The sequence below is a fragment of the Momordica charantia genome (assembly GCF_013281855.1).
Source record: "Momordica charantia cultivar OHB3-1 chromosome 6 unlocalized genomic scaffold, Mcharantia_2.0 BLBB01000006.1, whole genome shotgun sequence".
In the NCBI taxonomy this organism is placed as follows: Eukaryota; Viridiplantae; Streptophyta; class Magnoliopsida; order Cucurbitales; family Cucurbitaceae; genus Momordica; species Momordica charantia.
Genome location: NW_028275164.1, coordinates 27,426,336 through 27,447,930, shown reverse-complemented (window position 1 = coordinate 27,447,930; position 21,595 = coordinate 27,426,336). Strand labels below are relative to the sequence as shown.

The following is a 21,595-nucleotide window of genomic DNA, read 5'->3' as shown; positions in this document are numbered from 1 at the left end:
TTAATTCCAATATAGTGGCTGCTCTGCTCTGAGCTGTATTTAATTTGCAAAATGTGACCAAATTAATTATAATTATTATGGGATCTTGGGTTCAACTGCCAAAATTTGACCATAAAATATTGTATTATCTGAGACATTTTCCATAATCCAAATGCATCATCCAAATCAAAAGTGGATATTTTGTGTTACATGATCTTTGAAGACTGTTTAATTAAAATTCTGTCCAGAAAAGAAAGATTTATTTATATTAATGTCGGGAACATGTCCCATACATGAGCTTTATTATACTGTGTTTCTACTTTAATCACGTTTTAAAATAATAGTTAACTTGAGCATATATTATTAGTGATGGAAGATTGGGTAAATGTTTGAATCCAATCCAACTCTTTCTTTTTGCAGTTGTTGTTTTCCTTCTTTTTTAATAATGAAGGGAAAAGGTTGTGATGCAACCAATAAGACAAAAAAAATGTGTTATTATTGCCACCATTTTATTTTCCCAGTACAACAAAGGACGGAGGATCGAATCTTCATTCTCAAAGAAATGAATTAGATGTCTTTTAACACTGAACTAAATTTGCATGGACTTTTGTAGTGGTTTATAATTATCGCAAAGGTTATTATAATTGTTATATGGTGTTGTTATAAAATATAGTATTTTAATTTGTACCTTACATATAAATAATATGTTTTCTATAAATTATTGTACCGATACCTTTGTTTTCCTTTTATTTGAATTATCATTTTGAGATTCAATTTTCTTATTTTATATAATTTTTAATTTTAATTTTACAGAATTTAAAGAAGTCGATAATTTGGAGATGAATTATCTAAGGTACATTTTTATTAATTTTACATCATATATACTGTACATTTGACTATTTTATGTTATTTTTAACAATAATAGTTGGTAAAAAACTTGGACTAGAATATAAAATTGTCATGTTTCATTGTTTTTAACGTATAATTATTATTCTTCTTATTTTATGTTATAGCTTTTTATTTTATTTTTATTAATGTTCTTCTAGATTTAATTTAGAATCTACATAGAGAGATACTATAAAAAAAAAATTGATTGGGTCATAATCTTCAAAAGTAGTCGTAGTTCTCATAGATATAATTATTGATTACAATTCTAATATTTGAGATCAAGTTCAGAGAGCATATTTACAAAAATAATCCTTCAAGGCTCAAACTCATACTTCTATAAATTCTTGGAATATTTACTGACTTTTATGAATTCTTGAAATTACTTACTTGTGAAGTAGTATGAAGCCCGTTCAACAAAATTTATAGATTTACAGCTAATTCCGGGTAGATCTATCTAGGTGATCATAAGGACAAGTGAAAATAAGTAAAGAAATTTTGAAGAATGAGTTCGTATCTCATGACATGGGAGCGGAAAAAGGAAAAGGAGGGATGAAGTTTCTCTCGCTTTTGGCATAGGGCGGCTTGAGATGATACGGGGCCTTAGGCAAAATTTTGATCGAGAGGTCATATTGTAGAAAATATATCTAAAATTTATTTTTCTTAGTTTTGGAGATGCAAAATTATGTATTAAATTTTGATAACCTAAGCTCATACAATATGACCAATCCATTTAATTTTTCTTGTGACAAAGTTGACCTAAAATACGATTTCATTAATTTTAATTTTGAAAAACTTCTTTTAGTGGAAGCAATTGTTATCGGTATTGTTTAATAATATTCTATAAGCAATATATGCATTTGGAGAAGTGTTTACTTTTTTTTTATATATAATTTAATATTTTAATAGGACAATCAATTTGATTTTACAAGCCCTCTCTTAATATTTTTAATTCAAAAAATAAATCTAAACCGCTAATGTCAGAAAATGTATCATGTGTTAATGTATTTTCAATATGAATACCATATGTTTTTAAATTATCATCATCTTAATGGCTTTAAAATTTTCATATCAAATAAGAAGTTAAAGATATTTTCATATACGTAAAATTGTTCGAATCTATTTTTAAGTGAATAAATTGTTGGTTCTATAATATAGTAAAAGTAATCAATTCTAAAAGAATCTGGTGGTGATCGTGTTTCTTCAATATCAATATTGTCATCAAATTGTTTTTTTTTCTTCCTATTTTTTCACAAAATATTGGTTGTATTTCCACATCATTTACAATTTTCTCAGCTGAAATCGTAGTAGTGAATTCATTTTTTCTATATTTCCTCTTTAATTTTTTTTTCATGATTGGATACTTCATTTCCAATAGTCATATCATCCTCTATTATTTTTCTTTGATCTCTTATTTGTCTATACCTATCATTTCTTTTCTTAGTTTAGCATTTTTGTATTACGTTTGATTCCAATAACAAATTTATCGAGAGCAAATTCAATCAGTTTTTATACTCTTCTTTTCTTCTTAAGCTTTTTATATTCAGATTCATATTTTGCATATTGATGATCTAAGTAATCAAATCTAAACAAATCTTAGATATTAGGTTTGAGCAATCAACAATATGAAATCATTTATATATAAAAAATAATGATAAAAGAATTTGAACGAAACACCTAAAAAAAGTAATATAATTTGAACGAAAAACCTGAAACTTTGAAGTCATTAGGTTGAGTCGAGGAAATAAGAAGTTTCGATTTCTACTCCAACAATTGATAATCTTGTGTGACCACACAGAAGATCGAGATGAATATTTAAGGTTTTAGAGAAATTGAGAGTGGAAGAATGGGAGAATTCTGATAGAGAGGGGAGAGTTTAAAGTTAAATTAGTGAAACTAAGTAATATATTTAAATTAGTGTCGGTAGGCCCACACGACAGGCTATTTAGCTCTATTCTCTACGAAAAATAAGAAACGATCAATTTTTCATGCTCGTGATATGGTTAAGCGATTCATCCATCTCAAGAATAGCTATAATGTTTGAAAATCTCCTCCTTTCGTCTCGAATAAAGACCTACGAGATCATATGAGACTCTAAAGCAAGATTTAATAAGTAATAGTCAAAGATGTTAAAAAGATCTTACAATCAACTATACAGTTATTCTTTTCATATAAATATTCTTTTTGTTTTGTCATTTTTTTCGTGCTCTCTCTTTAGCATTCTTGTTTATCAATGTCAAGCACCACAGACGTTGAGCAAGCCAATTCAAATTTCAAGCACCTTCTCAACCAAACACTATCCCGAACTAGAATATTAAATTTTCATCGACACAAAAATTACCGTTGAAAAGAATTTTAGTTAATAGTATTTTCAACAAAAAAAATACTTAGTTTCATTTAGACATTTCCTTTATTTATTTTACGTGTCTAATTCAATTATTTGTTTCTAATTTCGAATTTGAATTTGAATTCTTAAATATTTCCAATGACTAGTTTCTTTTTTGGAAAGTCTTACTAATTGATCAGGTGAGAATGATGCAAATGGTGATTTAATTGAATGGAGAGATTTGTGGTTTAATTGAATTTGTGGTAAATTCACTTTTCTTCTTATCTCGATTCTTTTTGGCTATTTATGGTGTAGTCTTGGAAATGTGGAGCAAAGTTTGTTTGCTCCCTCAAATTGTTCAAGATTGTTTATATTGGTGCAATATTTTGAGAGAGAATTTTTTTATATAATTCAATAAGTGTAATTCATTGAGTTGTTTTCCTTTTGCAAGATTTCTATCAAATCTTAGGAGAAGACGTATCCATCGTTAAAAAGAGTTCAATCAGTAGTCTACAACACAAGGAGCTTGTGTTTGAAAAGATTCAAATGAGTGAGAAGTTATCAAGTATTGTGGTATGATTTAAGAAGGAAGTCCTTTTATGCATAAGTCAATATTGATTGTAAATTGTACTAACTTTAGACTATTAGTCTTAAAACGTGGTCTCGTGAAGTAGGTTGAAAAATCGAACGACGTTAAAAACGTTATTGTGTTGTCTCTCTTTACTATATTATCTTTTAAGTATCGTTACAATTCCACGTGCTTGATTGTTTTAATTTCTAAGATCCACAAAATTGAAAACTCATTAATAAAATAATATTTTACCAAGCTAATTAAAATTTTCAACCATCATAATCTAAGAGATAGAAGATGTAAAATTAGGTAAAGAAAATAAAATGTAGACACAGAAATTTCACATTTTATAGAAAATGTAAATACCAATTTACCAAACTCTTATTTAATTATATTAATAAGATATATGGATGATGTTGACACATTGGGTGAAAATAAAAATAAATTAAATAATATAAAAGATAATAAGTTGATGTCGGAGACCTGTCTGATTCACAAACCTTTGTGTGTCACGATTCTAAATGGTTAAATACATTTTTTAAGGAAAAAAAAAAAGAAAATGTATTTTATTTATTCAAAATAAAATAACCCCCAAATCATAATAGATAGAACACACAATATTTTTAATTTTTAATTTTTTAATTTTTTTGTCTTTTCTGCTTTATTTTGCAAAATAGTGTTTGATGGCGCTTGCTAACCTTAGATTTTAGACAATTTTGTGGCAATAATGGACCACTTATCGAGGAATACAAGTTGGCTTTTGATTTTAGGGACAAAATATATTAGTCATAGTTTAAATTGGATACCTATTTGGTTCACTTTGATTGAAAATTTGTTAGAAATTGTGAATTTCATCAAAAATTCAGTACAAATTTACACTAAGATTACTACGTTCTCCTACATATCGATAGACAATGAAACGCTATTAACTAGCTACTTTGCAAGAATAACGTTGACCTTAGAAATTGTTCGGATATGGATGCATGAAAACCTTTTCCTACTACAACTTCAAGATTTAGTTTGGTAGAGTAACCTTTAACGCTTTTACTTTATGTCTTTCCCATTTATGTTTGAAATGTCAAATTGGTCCTTAAGATTTCAAAATTGATACTTTTGGTTCCAATCAACTAGTAGTTGCTGCATCATTATTTTTCTCGCTAGTCAGCTAAGGGTGATTACATGAGCTTAGGGATCATTTAGAGCCCTTTCTAAAGCTTAGAGATCCACGAAGGTGTCCAAATTTGCAATCTCAATGAAAAGATAGACACGAAACCCAAATTGCAAGACTAAAGTTACTATTTTACATTAGATTTATATTATAGTTAATAAATAAGTTAATATTTTAAACATTTTTTATATAATAAAAATTAATTGCGTAAAAGAATGATGATTTAATTATATGGTTGTCAAAAAATTACCATTAAATCCTGCCCTTATAATTTTGTCAGCAGTTGAATTTAATTGTAAACACTTTTGTAAACTAATGTGTTACCACAATGTAATGCACGTATATTTTTTTAATTATAAGGTAATTTAAATTTTAAATAATTTTGGGTAAAATATTTTAAGTATAATTATTTTTAAAAATAATTAAGATTAATTTTTAGAATAATTTATAGATATATTTATTATTATTGACAGCTAATTACTAATAATAAATGTACTATTTATAATTATTCTTTCAAACATATTATTTATAATTAATTGTTAATGATATATTTTGTAAATAAATAAATTAAAAAGGAAAAGAAAAAATTATTTATACTAAAAAAAGAAAAAATATTTAAGTTTTAATGAATAGTTGATTATTTTTAATATATTAATTAAAAAACAAATAGGTATTTTAACATTTTTATTTCTAAAATATTTGATTCTATCTAATATGGGCTCTCTTTTTTTTTTTTTAATATTTTGCTTGTTTATTAAATATTTGTTTAGAGCTAACATTTTGTTATATTTTAAACTTTTTAACGGAAGATAAATTATTTTATGGATTTAATTTTATATTATAATTACAATTATTAAAGAAAGATTCTTGAAAAATGAAATGATCAAAACTTTTGTATTCCACCTTTTAAGATTTTATTACCAATTAGTGTTGATAATTAATTTATTAATTAACTATTAATTAATTAAACATTTTTTTGATATATTGACTTCTATGATTGTTTTTTTTTCCCTAACGATAAGAACATGAACTTGTAGTTGATCTATATTTTAAACAAATATTCTAAATAAAATTGTTAAAAAGGAAACCTTTCAAATAAAAGAATACACTAATTATTAAAACAACAATAAGAAAACAATAGTACCAAAAAAAAATCTAAATCCTAACTCAATAAAATTGCTCAAAAAAGAACATTCCAAATAAAAAAAAAATACACTAATTATAAAAACAACAATAAAAAAAACAGTTGTAACAAAAAAAATCCAAATACTAACTATACACTCATCTTTTAGAATAAATATGCTAATTATTAATGATTGCTTGACAAATAAACTTTATGAAATTGTGGAACGTTAATGTCACAAACCTAGTATTCGAGATATGTAGATTCAGCACGTGCATCTCTTGCAATTTGATGAATATACCACTAATATCTCGAGATGTTTTCAAGATTGAATCATTTTTAAGAGATGTTTGAAGGAACTAAAAATAAAGAAATATTGAAAAAGTGTCGTGAAAAACATGTGGAAGAAAGTCTATTTTCATAGTAGTAGAGGGTAAAATGTTAAAAAAGTTTTCAAATTTTAAAATTCATGAAATTCTAGCATGAATTATAATTAAAGAAAAAATTAATTTTACGTTGTAGGAAAAACTTTTTATATTCTAACATTTTAAATTCTATGCATTTATTAATATTGATAATTAATAATTAATAATTAATTTAATATTTATAATAATATATTAATGAGATAGTTTGTAAATTATTAAATTTAGTAAAGAATAAAAATGTCCAAAAAAAAAATATTTTTCTTACCTCTTCCATAGATTTATAAATATAATTGCAATATTTCTTTAGCGTGGAGATTACGACTAATTTAATTATATCTTTTTTTTTAAGTTAAACTAATTTAATTATATCAACTCTAATAATTCATGTGTAGTTTGAATATTTTCAGGCCTGAATTGTGTCATTATCTCACCCCACCGATGTGGGATGGAAACCAATTTGGCTGCATCCTTCTTTATATCTTTGAAATTAATGGGCTAAGCAATAATTTTGATCATGAAATGTCAATATCAACATAAATGCCAAACATATAATGATATACATAATTATACGTGTAGAAATAGTTCTCTTTTCTTTTCCTAAGTGTAGAAATAGTTCTCTTTTCTTTTCCTAAGTATAACATGTGGGATGAGAATTCAAATCAACATTCTTTTAGTCGTTGATAAGTGTCTTAATCTGTTGAACTATGTTTAGGTTGACGTAGAAATATTTTCTTCTTTTATTTTTTTTAGGAAAAAAACATTGTTTTTACTATCAATTTTAATATTTTATTGTCTTTCACAAGAATGTTGTTAGATGTTAGATCTCCCCTTATTTAAGTTAATGTGAGATTTTTGTTTTATTCTAAAAAATTTTAGATGGTTTAGTAGTGAAATTTTAGAATAAGATTTGGACCAAAAATACAACTACGCTTGAGCAACATCTATGTCTAAATTTTTAAATATTTTATTACAGTACGTTCTTGAATTTTTAAAATTATATTAATTATTCCATTATTATCATTATTTGTGAGTCATTTAGTATAAACTTGATATATCTTTTACTTATTTACCTGATGAATAAACGTCTGCATCGATAAAGCTGAGTTTGGTTAAAATGACAACAGTCAACAATGATTAAAATAGTTTTATTATACAAAATTTAAGTGCTTCGATGGTAAATTAAAATATAGAATAAAGTAATAATTTCTATGTATTTAAATTTCACAAAGACATCCAATCAGAAACCTAAAACAATTTTGGTGTGGTACTGTGGAATTGATGGATACGAGCAAGCACCAAGGGGACAAAAGCAAAGAGGTGAAAAGCAAAAAAAAACAAAGATAATGAAGCTGTGGTTTTTTCTTTTTTTTTTTCTTCTCTTTTTTTCGTTTTTTGTTTTTTCATTAATTTTCTAAAATCCCCGGCTCTCGAGTAAAGTTGGTATTAGAGTTCTGGTTATTGAAAAGGATGGAAGTGGAGTGGCGAAAAAAAAAAGAAAAAAAAAACTCCCTAATTTCTCATTATCGAAGTATTATTTTCAAAATAATAATAATAATAATAATAATTTAAAAAAATCCCTAATTTCTCGTTATTAAAGTATTCTTTTCACTTGGGTGCTACTGATAAACAAAGTCAATTTGATGATTGAGTTAGAATTGTGTTTACTAACTTTATCTCAATAGAAGTGTAAATCTTTACTATTAATATTTTAACCGGAACTTATGATGTATAGACTCAAAAAAAAAAAAACTTTAGAAATAACATTTTAGTGTTAAATTTGAAATTCATCTTCTCATCATTTTTTTTTGGAATAAATATTTTAGACTATTTATGAACATCATTAGTTTGCAGTTGTTTATCCTTATCGGTATCCAAATAAACACTAATCTGAATGTAACATAACTAGTTAAGGTATCTATGTTATCTATGTTACATAGTCGAGGATCTCATTGATGTAAGATAATTTTACATTAACAATACAAATTTATGTATTATATATATAAAGTAATAGTATAATTTTCTTTTATGATTATACCAAACACCTAAATGGAAAAAAAATAATAGAAGGGGAAGAGGGGAGAGAAAAGTTATCAAATCATTTTATATACCTTTTGCAAATGGGAAGCAAGGTATTTAGCCATATTATAAATTAATTTTAAGCTCCATAATGTATCATAAACTATATTATAAAACCATATATTATTCTTTAAAAACTTGGCTAAACTAATTAATGCCCCATAAAGGCTTCAACATTCCATTATCTTTCTATCCATGTCATAATGTATAATTTAAAAAGCATGGTCCATCGATCAAAATACCAAGATAATTAACTCCACTAAAAAGCAATATTACTTATATTTATTCACATATAATCATAAAGTAAGATTTTGGTTCAAACTCCCCCCCCCCCCCCTTTTTGCTAATATAGAAGGAAAAGGGTTGTATAACAATGGCCCTATTACTTTCTTAAATCCACCTTTCATTTCTTATTTGCCTTATCAAGTTAATTTTTAGTTTAATTCCAATGTTTATCTCTAAAAATAGATGGAAATGCTTAAAAAAAAGAAAAGAAAATATTCAAGTAATAAGTTTTCGTCAATATGTTCGCATTTTCATCAATATTTTTACATGGTAACACGAACATCAAGGGGATTGTACAAAATTGACAAAATATAACGAAAAGAAACACTATTATAAATATAATATTAATATTAATAATTTTCAACTAATTTAAAAATATAAAAATATATTAAAGCCTTTATTTTTAATTTAAATATTTATTATGAATTTTATTTTTATAATTTTTTGAGAATTATCTTTTGATATTATTCATTTACATTTTATTCGATATTTTCATAAAATTGAGATTTAAACCTTGTACGTTAATATTTAAGCTGTTTGGTAACTTTTTTTTTTCCTTTTTCCTTTTTTGGGCTTTCCTATTTTTTTATTTTATTATTATTTTTTTTTATTTTGAGGTTCTGTACTTGCAGTGTAAGTTCAGTCCACATCATTCTCTAGTCAGACAAAATAGCTTTGCCTCTTGGTAAGCTTTTGAAGCAGCGTCATTTGAAGGGCCACCCATCTCTCCAAATCACACTCCCCAAAAAGTGTTCAACAACTCCTTTTTTGGATCCTTTTTCTTTTTGTAAATCCCCAAACACCCCCTAATTAACTCCAAATTATGCAATGTTTATGAGGGTATTTATGGGACATAACCCAAAGTAACAAGCATTTGCTAGCCAACAACATAGTTCAAGTGGAGGATATTTTTAGCTATTAGGAGTATAAACTATGATAGTATTCTTCAAAACATGGTGTACTTTCTCTCATACATTCCATTTATTGGTATAAAACTAAATTCTTCGAAACCCAAAAACTATTCTATTTTATATCCAATTTTGTTCCCTCCAAATTTTGAATCCATTCTTTTAAACTCTGGTATGGGGATGTAAATTTAAATGAAAACGAGATGATTCGACGACCGCTTCCTTCCTCTCACATGGCCACTAGATTTCTCTACTCTCCCATTTGAACGGTCATCAATTCCTGAGCATTTAGTCATTCGTTAAAGTCACAATTTAAACTTAAACTTTATGTTAGAGTTGCAATAATTACAAGCAAAATCTGGTAAATCTTATAATCATTATGGACTTGTAAATGAACCTCATATCAGATAAATAGTACTCGAAGGCCATGTACTTCAAGTACCATAAGTATCTCTACAAAGTGTGATATTGTTGGCTTTGAGCATAACTTTAGTTTTGATTTCACCCAAAAGATCTCATACAAATAGAGATAATTGTCCTTATCTATATACTATGGATCATGCTCAATTCAAGAGGCGATATGTATAGCAATGCTCTGTTAAGGATAACGGTACCCCAAATATTCCAAGTATCTTCATAGTAGTATGATATTGTCCGCTTTTATAAACTTAGGATCACATCCTTTCTCAGACTTTATTTATATTTTTCCTACAAATATTGTAAATAACTTGCGTCGAAGAATATTCGAGTGAGATTTCAAACCACCAACCCTATACTTAAAAATGAGTTATGAGTGTGAAAAGGGTTGGAGTTAAAAGGAGGTGGGGCCAGCAACATTGGAATTTTTGGTGTGCTTAGGACAAGTTATCTCAAACTTTCGGCGTATCCTTTGGACTGTTTCTTCTCTCCAAGTCCAAACGCCTATTTATAAACCCCACATTTTTCCTTCTGTTTTTACACTCTTAAAACCCATCTCTCTCTAAAACTTTAGTCCATTCCATTTCTGGGAAATCTTCCCTCCTTCCCCATTTCAAAACTTCAAAACTTCACTGTTTTCGTCACAGATAGCACCACATTCCCAACCCCATTTCTGAGCTCATTTCTTCAAAATTATTGATTTGGGATTAAAGGGGGAAGGGGGATTCGTCAATTTAAGAGAACTCGCATTTTTACAGACAATGATTCTTGGACAAAACAGGTGCATCGGCCTGTGGAAGTTTGGCTCTGTTTTTGACAAGAAAATCATCGTCGATAAGAGCTTCTACTTCTGGATCTTCCAAATCTTTAATAGAAACACCTTCAATACTTAGTTCTCCATACACCAAAACCCACCTGATTTTGCCAATTCCCTCGTGTGTTGTGTTTGTTGTTTCTCGAATCGTTTTCGTTTTGTTCTTGGAGTGGCAAAACAAACAAAATGGGAGGTGGGTCGCTTCCACCAGGCTTCAGGTTCCACCCAACAGATGAAGAATTGGTGGGTTATTATCTGAAAAGGAAAATCGAAAGCCTTCCAATTGAACTCGAAGTCATTCCAGTCATTGATTTGTACAAATTCGACCCATGGGAGCTCCCAGGTACCCCATTTTAAGCCCTCTGTTCTACTCTGCTCTGTTTTTTTTTTCACTCTGTTTCTTAGTTGTTTGTTTGTGAATCTGTAACAGAGAAATCTTTCCTTCCAAAACGAGACATGGAGTGGTTCTTCTTCTGCCCACGCGATCGAAAATACCCAAATGGATCGAGAACCAACAGAGCCACCAAATCTGGGTACTGGAAAGCCACTGGCAAAGACAGGAAAATCACCTGCCAATCTTCTTCTCCTTCTTCCTCTGTAATGGGATTTCGAAAGACCCTCGTTTTCTATCGCGGCCGAGCCCCGCTTGGCGATCGAATGGACTGGGTCATGCACGAGTATCGCCTCTGCAACGATTTCTCTCAACCCACTCCAACTTTTAAGGTCATATTATTTGAGTTTTTTGAACCACCAATTGGCAATTCACAATCTTGCGCTATTCAGTTTCATACCCTCTGTTTTTGCTCTGTTCTGTTTCTTTCAGGGCGCTTTTTCTCTGTGTCGTATTGTGAAGAGGAATGAACCATCGCACAACAAGGACAACCGTCGAGAACCCAAAGGTAATGTCGTCAGTGAGGAATCTACATCCACGAGATCTCTTGTTTCGAATGAATTGTCGAATGTAATTGATTTGGATGACAATTCATCTCTCAACAATTTGTCGAGCCTGATGACGAGTGCTTACGACACGAATCCGATGTCTCGGTATGGAACCAGCATTATGGAGACTGATCCTGAGAAAATATGGATCTCACCTGATCTCATTCTTGACTCATCCAAGGTATGAAAGTGAAGTTTTTGTTCTCGTTGAGATGTTAACCGAAAAAAACAAGAAACAAAAACGCATCCAACAAACCGTAACATATGAATTTCTCAAGAAGTTGTTGGTTGGGTTGTTGCAGGATTATCCTGAAATGCAAGGAGCTATGTCAATATGTTTTCCACAGTACGAATTTTACGGGCAGTCGTATGAGCACACAGAGATATCTCCAAGTTCATCCTACTCGAATTTTACCGGCGACATTGAGCTCGAAGAAAATCTTAGAGGTTTTGACCTCAACAATTCACAAAGGTATCCAAATTGTTTCTGAACATCGTCTTGGCTCTTGTGGATGCAAAAAAGGTACCGATGAACACTTAATATTGTTTAATCTCGACGGGATCCCGAAGCCAACGCCTTTTATTGTCGGTCTTCGATGCGAGAGTAAAGGGAGTGCGATTCCAAAATGTTAAGCATAATTTATTTGGTGTAAAAGTATAATTAGTAAGCAGAGTATTAGTTTGTAGTCCCTGGTGATATCTCTTTTATTGGTTGAGCCAGAGAGGTGTTTCGTAGCATAAATGTTTTTGGTTTTCTTTCTAGAGGCTTTATGTGTGGCATATTGTAACTCTTCACTCTTGATTTCTCATCGAAGGATTTTTTTTAACTAATTTCAGTTTCAGAATTCCCTCTGGTTTTGTTGTTTGAATTCAATGTCTAAAGAAATAACCACAACCAGTTAAAAGGAGACAAAAATCTTCAAGTTAAGTACTGTACTCATTTTGAAAATTTTTAGAGCTTCGTGGCGCCTATAATTTGAAGCGTCTTCCGATTCCAGAACATCATATCACCATGTTATAAGTATAAGATCATAGGTGTTTCCTATTTATACGATGATTTTCTCTTTGCTTAGATGTGAGCTATTGATCTGCTAGTAGCCATCGGGAGAAGTGAAAGAGAGAAAAGTGCGACAATTGTTCTTTTTTGAGGTATGAGAGAGATATACAACAAAAAGAACTCAAACAACCGTTCCCTAGAGAGTCAAGTAGTCAAGTTTGGAGCGAATCGGTATAAATTTTGGTGTTAAGCTTTTCTATTTCTATATTATATTTTCTTTTGTTGCTACTGAACCATGATTTGATTCATCCTAAGTCTTAGACTGGATTGAACCAAGTTGCTCTATTTTCAAGAGAAATTTTTCCAACAGTAGCATATATTTCGATTGTGCTGAACAACACCTTACAAAAACACAGGTTTATGAAGCCTATAAGCGATCAATATACTCAAAGAACTTTCTAACAAAAACACCCGTACGAAGCAAAATTTCAAATTAACTAGAGTAAATACTAAAAAAAGGAAACTTTTAGTGGATGGTTCTGCTACAGTCTAGACAATCAATCGATTAAAAAATCTTGCTTACATACTAAATAGAAGATTTGACTTCACAATCTTATTCTAGACCTACATCATGAGACAAACATGTCTTTAATGAACGCCCGACGTCGTAATCAAAAGGGGAAAAAAGATTGTGTAAAAAAAAAAAGAAAAAGGAGAAAGACAACCTTTGAATTGTTTTAAGGTACAACTGAGTCAGCAATATTCTGCAGAAGGCATTTAGATTTAAAGGCTAAGAAGAAAAGAGCTTTTAGAGGTTTGGATAAACCATTCCATTATGAAGAAGAATCCTAATAATACTTGGTATTATTTTAACATGTCCTAAAATGTGAACACCCCAATCTGAAAACAACTTTTTCATTTCCCTTTTTCTTTTTAACCAAAATAAAGAATGCCATAAAAGAAAAAACATTGTCAAATCAAACTCTAGTAAAGCAGAAATAATACTATAGAAAGTTGGTGTGGGGCAGAGAGGAATTATAAATTTTTAGAAATGTTACAAACAATTCAGCAGTGATAATTAAGAGGGCTAATCTTTTCGTTTCTATTTTTTTAAAATAAATAGAAAAAGAATTGTGTTTGAAATTTAAATTAAATATTTAAGATTTTTATCTTATATTTATATATATTTTTATATTTATTGTGATTTTTAAGTCAATAATGATAAAATAATGCTTTTATTTATGTTTTGAAAAAAAAATAAATAAAACAAAAATAAAAAGTAAAATAATTGATTACGTTGTTTTCATAATTTATACACAAGTTTAGAAACGTTTCATGTATGAATGAAAGCAAAATTAGGACCATTATGAGTTGGTCCATTGGTCCAAAAGAGCCAAATAAATTCAAAGAATTTAGAGAGTTTGAATTCAAAATATAATAGTCACCTATCTAAAATTTAACATGATTCAATTCGTTAAGGTATCGAAATCGTTGTACCCAACAAAATTTAAGATTTGAAAATACTAAAAATGAAGCGGTAAGTGGTGAGTGGTGGTAGGAATATGAGTAAATGGTTAAATTTGGATCAGATTCTTGAGACAGCCCAAAGGCCCAAATCAAACACAGAGACCGAAACTGGATGATTAGCAGCAGCAAATCAAATGGAGCCGATGAGTCTCAGTATTGGAAGCACAAGCTTCTCTCATGGCTACCTTCACATTCACTCCCCATATTGGGAGGCTCCCATCTCCCTCAATTCCCACTTCTTCAAAACGCAAATTCAAATTCAATTCAGCTTCCAGCCCCAAAGTCTCTCTTCAAGCCTCCCCATCTACGTTCTCCGACCCCTTCGTCCTCCAACTCGCCGAATCTCTCGAAGACTCGCTCCCTTCCTCTTCTTCTTCCTCCCCGCCATTCCCTCTCCAGAAACTCAGGGAATCGTCCGCCGAGACTCTTCTTTCGACCCCATGGCCGTCTCGCCGGGACGAGCCCTTCCGTTTCACGGATGTTTCTTTCATAAAGCAGTCCCAAATCCACCCAATTTCGAATCCGCCGCAGTCCTCCCAGATATCGAGCATCCCTGTAGAAACCCAATTCGCCAATATCGTAATCGTTGATGGTCATTTCATCCATTCGATTTCCAATTTGGCAGAATTGCCAAATGGGGTTTTCGTGGGCAGCTTGCTTGACCTCCCTCCGGAGAGTGTAGCGAATAGGGTTTCTCAGTTTGTTGGTGGGAAGTTCGTCGGGGACCTGTTTTGGTCCATTAATGGCGTGGGAGCTCCAGATTTGACTGTGGTGTATGTCCCTGCTGGGTGTAAGGTGGAGAATCCGATCCATTTGAGGTATTTTTCGATTAATGGGGGGGAGGAGGGGTCGAAGGACTTGGCTGTTTCGAATCCGAGAGTGTTGGTTTTGGTGGAGAATGGGGGGGAGATTGAGATCGTTGAGGAGTTTTTGAGTGTGGATGAGAGTAAGTACTACTGGGCAAATCCTGTTCTGGAAGTAGTGATTGGAAGTGGTGGAAAAGTTCAGCATTCTTATATTCAGAACCAGTCTTTAGATGCTGCACATATCAAATGGACTTCTGTTCAGCAGGTATGTCTTATTCCATTACCTATATTTAGTTGGTAGTTTTGCTAATCGCGTTGTTGGGTGCTCCGCTCCCTCATGACTTCGCATATCTCAGCTTCCAGAGAGTTGGAGACAATGTTTTAAGTTATTAAGGTCCCCATTTAGTAACATTTTACTTTTAGTTTCTGTTTTTAAAAATTAAGCTTAGGAACACCACGGTATCTTGTTTTGTTACACAATCTAAGTTGGGTTTTGAAAACTGAAAAAAGTAGTTTCTGAAAATTTGTTTTATTTTTTAAATTTAGCTAAGAATTCAAATGTGTGTTTAAGGAAAGTGAAAAAACATACAAAGGGTTAGATGGAATTATGTGAGATCAAGAATAACTTTTAAAACATAAAACTAAGAATGAAATGATTATCAAATGGCTCTAAGTTTTTTGAGTCTGGGACTTGAATCGAGATGGAATCTCAAGCTCTGAACTGGTAAATTCTGTCGGTAGTTGAACTTGAAATGCAGAGAGAAATCAGGAGTATATTTCCCAATTTTTACAACCTTGTTTGGGAATCTTACTCCTAATGTTGGATTTACTTTGATGGTCAGCGATCCTACGTAGGTTAGCATCTTTTAGGAGTAATCTTTGCTTATATCAAGTGCAAAACAGTAGACAGTAGTTATAGCATTGTTTTGTTGAAGATATTGGTCTTTCGATTGTATTGGTTGCTGTTTCTCCTCCCCTTATGATGAAAAGTTCTAGGACTTCTTTTGAGCTAGTAGCTTACGAGTTTAGCCAATAAGTAACTTAGATGTAGTTGGCAAGACTTTTGGGATAGTAGATTATGAGTTTGAAGCCTCTTCTCTTTCCGTCTTCCGAGCTTAACTTCTGCTGATGTAACTTAGTTTATATGTTCATTTTTCTCCACTTAAACCTGAGTTTTTTTCTCCTTCGAAAAAGTTAAAAGTACATACACCACGAGGGCAAAAGCCAGATAGTAAAGCTCATCTTGTTGACATCTCTTGTCCGTCATGAGTGATTTGTCGAATGTGTATAAAGATAGGTAGGCTATCTCATCTCTTTCCGTAGAGTAGTGGGTCGAACTTCGATTATGTCACGAGAAGGGGATTCAGTTGGTTTCCCTAGCCCAAATCGGACAGCTTATCACTTACTAGTGAAATTTTCTTGATTTTCATGTCAATTTGTTATATACTTTAAAACTTACTTAAAGAACCTCCATTGGAATTTTATGTCTCTTGCTCTTATGCATCTATGATAATCGAGAGAGAGATTTACACATGCCCTTTTAACCATTAGGATGCTGCTTGATCTGATTGTTATTTGCTGTCTGACGTTTTATGTCTTATACTCTGGCCCTCGAAAGTTCGAGTGTGGCACATGAATGATTATCTGAGTAATTACAGGATGCAACCAGTTCCTACGAGCTTGTCGAGATAAGCACAGGTGGAAAATTAAGTAGACACAATGTGCATATCCAGCAATTAGGACCAGAAACTACAACAGAATTGTCAACTCTGCACTTATCAGTTGGCAATCAAACACAAGATCTACATAGTAGCTTAGTGCTCGACCATCCACGAGGATATTCTCGACAACTTCACAAATGTATCGTCGCCAATCCCCTAGGACAAGCTGTATTTGATGGTAATGTAAAAGTCAACAGGTACTTCTTTGTTTCTTTCTCCCCTTCTTAGATGAAAATAAGCAGTTCTGTTCCCCAGTCCCTTGGTTTTTTTTTTTTTGTTTTTTGAAGGGTACCATAAACTTGTTCATCATAGATTGAATTACCTCCACGCAAGTTCGTCATCTATCGTATAATTACGCATAATCCATTGTCCATTCTACTTCACTTCATGATCGAAAATCTCTCTAAGACGTAGATAAGACCAAGAAGAAAAGACAATATCTTTCTTTAACTGATGAATTCCACCAGGAAAGTTGACAGGGAAGTTGGTTTAACTTTAGCATAATTTAGAAGTTTTCTTCTGTTATAAGATGAGATGACGAAAAATGTCTGAAAAGTTTCTGGGATGTAAGTACCGAGTAGTAGAATCTGTTCTCTGTCACCATAATCAATCATGGGAAAAGTTTAGTAATATGAGAACGATTGTATTCATAGTTCGTTTCTTGTCTTCCATTTGGGGTTCTGCTTTGCTCGTTTTCATTCTCATATTGCTAACTACTGGATGATGGTCTTGTCACTTTTTCGACAAATGTTTTGTTCCCTAATCCTAGAACTTGAATTTTCTAGATACGCTCAACAGACGGATGCAGGACAACTAACAAGGAGTCTTCTTCTCGAGCCTCGAGCAACCGTGAACGTGAAACCGAATCTTCAAATCATTGCTGATGATGTCAAGTGTTCGCATGGGGCTGCTATAAGCGACCTGGAGGAGACCCAACTCTTCTACTTCCAGGCTCGTGGCATCGACCTAGAGACCGCGAGGAAGGCTCTGATATTGTCTTTTGGAGCCGAGGTGATTGAGCGGCTGCCCTCCCCTTCGGTCCGCAAGAGAGTTGAGAATCACATGAAGGAATTGTTGAACCCCTCACTTGAAAGATCTTAATCCTGATCACTAGGGAATAAATGCAGGCCTTGAAAATCAAGAATTGTTAGCACATTCGATGGTAGTTGTTTTATATTGACCCAATTCTTGTTGTAATGTATTTATTGTAACAAAACTCAGTCTGGCTCTTCAAAGTCCCAAAAAATTCTAAAAAAAATAAGATAAAAGAAAAAACATGAAACTGTTTAGGGCTCGTTTCCCAAATGAATCCTTCATTTTTTAATCTTTTTTTTCTCCCACTATTTAGAAACTGGCCTGCCTGTATAATATTGATTTCCAAAATTGGCTTAGCCAAACATTAGTTCACTAAATATTTAGAAACAGGAAAAAAAAAAAAAAGATGAGCTACATGTAAACGAAGACATTTTTTTTTTTTTTAATAACTTTGTAAAACTATCGAAACTAAAAAATGTTAAAAATATTGGCATGAAATGAAAAACATTTTAAACATAAGCAACAAAACTTAACGATACTGTAATTTTAGACTCGAGCGATGTGTTTATGTCAGCCGTTAATTTGAGTAATAAACGTTTATTTTTCTAAAAAGGAAATTTACAAAGAATATATAAAATTAGGAAAAAAAAAAGTGGCGAATAATAAAATGCTCCACTCCACAATCCCACATCGGAAGATTTACACAACACAAGGCCCAATATAATAAAACGCCACCGTTTTACAAGTTGTGTTCGATTAAAGGAGAGATGGTTGGCATCTCCCCTGACAGGGTCGGGAACAGCCTTCGGGCTTCCCTGTTAACACATCGGTTAAGGCTACCTACCTCTTGCAGGTGGATCTATAACCCAATTTTTTTCTTCATTTTTTAGAATTTTTTTTTATTATTTAGAATTTTCGATTTTGTATCTAATAAACATCTCAACACAACTATATTGTGTCAGATAGATCAACTTAAAACTTATGAGGTACAATCATATTTGTCTTATAAATACAAATAAAAAATTGGTAAATATGACTCTTTGGAGAACTTAATTACATAAATAACTTAAATCTTAATAATTTATAGATTTGTCAAAATAGAGCATGGGTACACGTAAAAATTACCAAGCTATCCATGGTCATATAAATGTAATAAATAAATAGAGAAATTACCAATAAGGAAAAAACTCAATTTTTAGGCCATATTCATTATATGATTTTCAGATTTTACATCCCAAATTCTTTTGAAACCTAACACGACCCATCTTCTTCCTTGCGAGCAGCGAATGGCAGCACCCTTTATTAGCTTAGACATTTTCGAGTCTTCAAACTGCGATGAACCATGACGCTCTAGCGATCCTCCATGAGCGGCAGTCTATGGCAGAATGGTAAAGAAAACTTAGGATTTCTTTTTCTTTTTCTTTTTTCCAAAGAGAAAGCATATGTTAGGTATATTTTTAGGTATGTGTGGAGTCTCTCTTGGGTACATGTTTTGTTTAATAAAATCAAGTATATGCATCATATGTTGGGTTATCTTATTGAGTATATATTGGATGTATGTAATACATTAGGGGATATTATTATCATAGTGTAAGTTCAATAAAAAAAACATATATTTATAACCTATTAGTGTAGTGTATAATAATGAAAAGTATATATTATATAATCTTGGAATGAGTCTATGTTTATCATTAGGTATATTAGAAGATTAAAATGAAAAATAAAAACCGTTGAAATAGATGATATAATCTAATAGTTTAGTATATACCAACAAAAAGTACATATTATATAATATTTTCGATGAGTATATATTTATCATATTATTGAAAAAAAAGTGTAAAAAAAATGCGTGGAAGAAGATGGTTAAAATATGAAAATAATATTTTGAGGAATATATGTTTACTATACTATTAAAAATAAGACGCCGAAAAAAGGACGCTATAAACAACGTCGGAAAATTCGAACAAGAATCATCGAAAAATTAAGAGAGTAAATTTTGGAAATATAAAATCTTTTAACAAATATAGGAATGTTTGCCTTAATTGAAAAAAATTAAAAGTATCAATAAAAATACACATAATAAATGTAGCTTGTTGAAATAAAAAAGGAGTAATATGGTCACAAAAAAATTCTGTAAATTTAATAAGTGAAAATTTTCATCCAAATAGACATTTGTGAAAATTTGGCTGTGAAACAATCTAGAGACAATTTTTTATTTAAAAATTAAAAAATTTATTAGAAACTTTCTAAATTACAATTACAAGTACTTAATAGATTCAATTATACAAGTTCTTTTTTATTCTGTTTTATATGCTCGATATATCTTACAGCTTTTTTCAAAATTTCTTCATTCTCTACGAGGTTTTGAGTATTGATGTCGATGGAAATGTCGAGGTTTCAATTCCATGGAAATATGGATAGAAATATTGATGAAGTAAAAGTTAGAAAAATTAAAAAATCGTAAAAAATATTTAAATTAACAAATAAACATTTTCCTATTTCTAAATTAGTTAAAAATAATTAATATTAATATTGTGTAGATATCGTTGATATTTTTCATATTTTGGTCGATTTTCTTGTACTATAATGAAAATCGATATCGAACCCATGAAAACATATGTTGATAGAAACGTCGACAAAACCATCACATCCTTTGTGTAGGGAGAGTTTTATTGGTTGCCATAACAAGAGATTATTGCCCATCCATGATAGAATCGTCAAGAGACATCAACAACTTCTTCCCAAAAGACGAGAGGTTTGAATTCATGTACCATTTGAATTGTGAATACACCAAGTAATTTCAATTCAATTTTGCAATATCTTTGCTTTTGGATTTGGAAAATTGTTTAATTTATAACTTGATTGTGGAGTTGACTTTGTTAATGCTTTCTTCAAGTTTTAATTTTAATTTTTTTTTTGAGAAAAAGTTTTAATATATTTTCATTTACTTAATGTGATTGGAATGCAAGTTAACCATAGATTTAGTTTTCCTTAATTTTTGATGGATTTTATGGCTTTCTTCATGGAATTTTATCTGATTTGATTCTTTAGGTGCCAGAAAAATAAGGTTGGTTGATGATTTATTCTATATCTAGATTCTAAATTTTCAAAGAGCTTTTTGAAATTGTAAAGTAATTCTATTTAAAAAATAAAAAATTCTTAAAATTAGTACATGCTTTTGGTTTGAAATTTTTAGTTTACCTAAAAGGTTAAAGACTTGGGAGGAAACAACAAAGGTAGGGGTAGCTATTGAGCCTCAAAGTTTATGTTTTTATGTGATGGCAGCATCAAAAAGAAAGTCTAAATTTTCCACGGAAGCCGGCTCGAAATATTTAATCTTGGGTGCATTTTCCTCTGGAATCTTACCGTTTGGGTACGACCGGACAACTACCGATATCTAAAAATATCCTTTCTTAGAATATTGGTTGTGATATTGATCTCACGGGGGGAACGAAATCTAAGTATATATATACAACGTTAGACCCTCTATGTAGTTGTCGAGATAGGGCGATCGATCTACATCTTTGTCCATAGCCCTGGGGCAGTGTCTCGATCTCCTACGTGCAAAATCAGAGGGACTAGTTCCTATGGAG

General features: G+C 30.9%; 2 protein-coding genes and 1 non-coding gene across 3 annotated transcripts; all 3 read left to right on the top strand.

Moving 5' to 3' along the window:
• Positions 1 to 10,694: 10,694 nt before the first annotated feature.
• Positions 10,695 to 12,781, top strand: LOC111023115 (NAC domain-containing protein 71). The gene is made up of 4 exons (XM_022300472.2): positions 10,695 to 11,320; positions 11,408 to 11,700; positions 11,801 to 12,097; positions 12,219 to 12,781. Exons 1-4 carry the CDS (start codon positions 11,164 to 11,166, stop codon positions 12,405 to 12,407), a joined length of 936 nt encoding a protein of 311 aa, XP_022156164.1. The 5' UTR covers positions 10,695 to 11,163; the 3' UTR covers positions 12,408 to 12,781.
• A 1,794-nt stretch (positions 12,782 to 14,575) lies between these two features.
• ABCI7 (non-intrinsic ABC protein 6) lies at positions 14,576 to 18,291 on the top strand. The gene is made up of 3 exons (XM_022303965.2): positions 14,576 to 15,511; positions 16,905 to 17,164; positions 17,753 to 18,291. Exons 1-3 carry the CDS (start codon positions 14,618 to 14,620, stop codon positions 18,066 to 18,068), a joined length of 1,470 nt encoding a protein of 489 aa, XP_022159657.1. The 5' UTR covers positions 14,576 to 14,617; the 3' UTR covers positions 18,069 to 18,291.
• A 459-nt stretch (positions 18,292 to 18,750) lies between these two features.
• On the top strand, positions 18,751 to 18,879 carry LOC148211041 (U6atac minor spliceosomal RNA). Its single transcript, XR_015792065.1, has one exon. It is a non-coding gene; the product is annotated as a U6atac minor spliceosomal RNA (small nuclear RNA).
• The last annotated feature ends 2,716 nt before the right edge of the window (positions 18,880 to 21,595 follow it).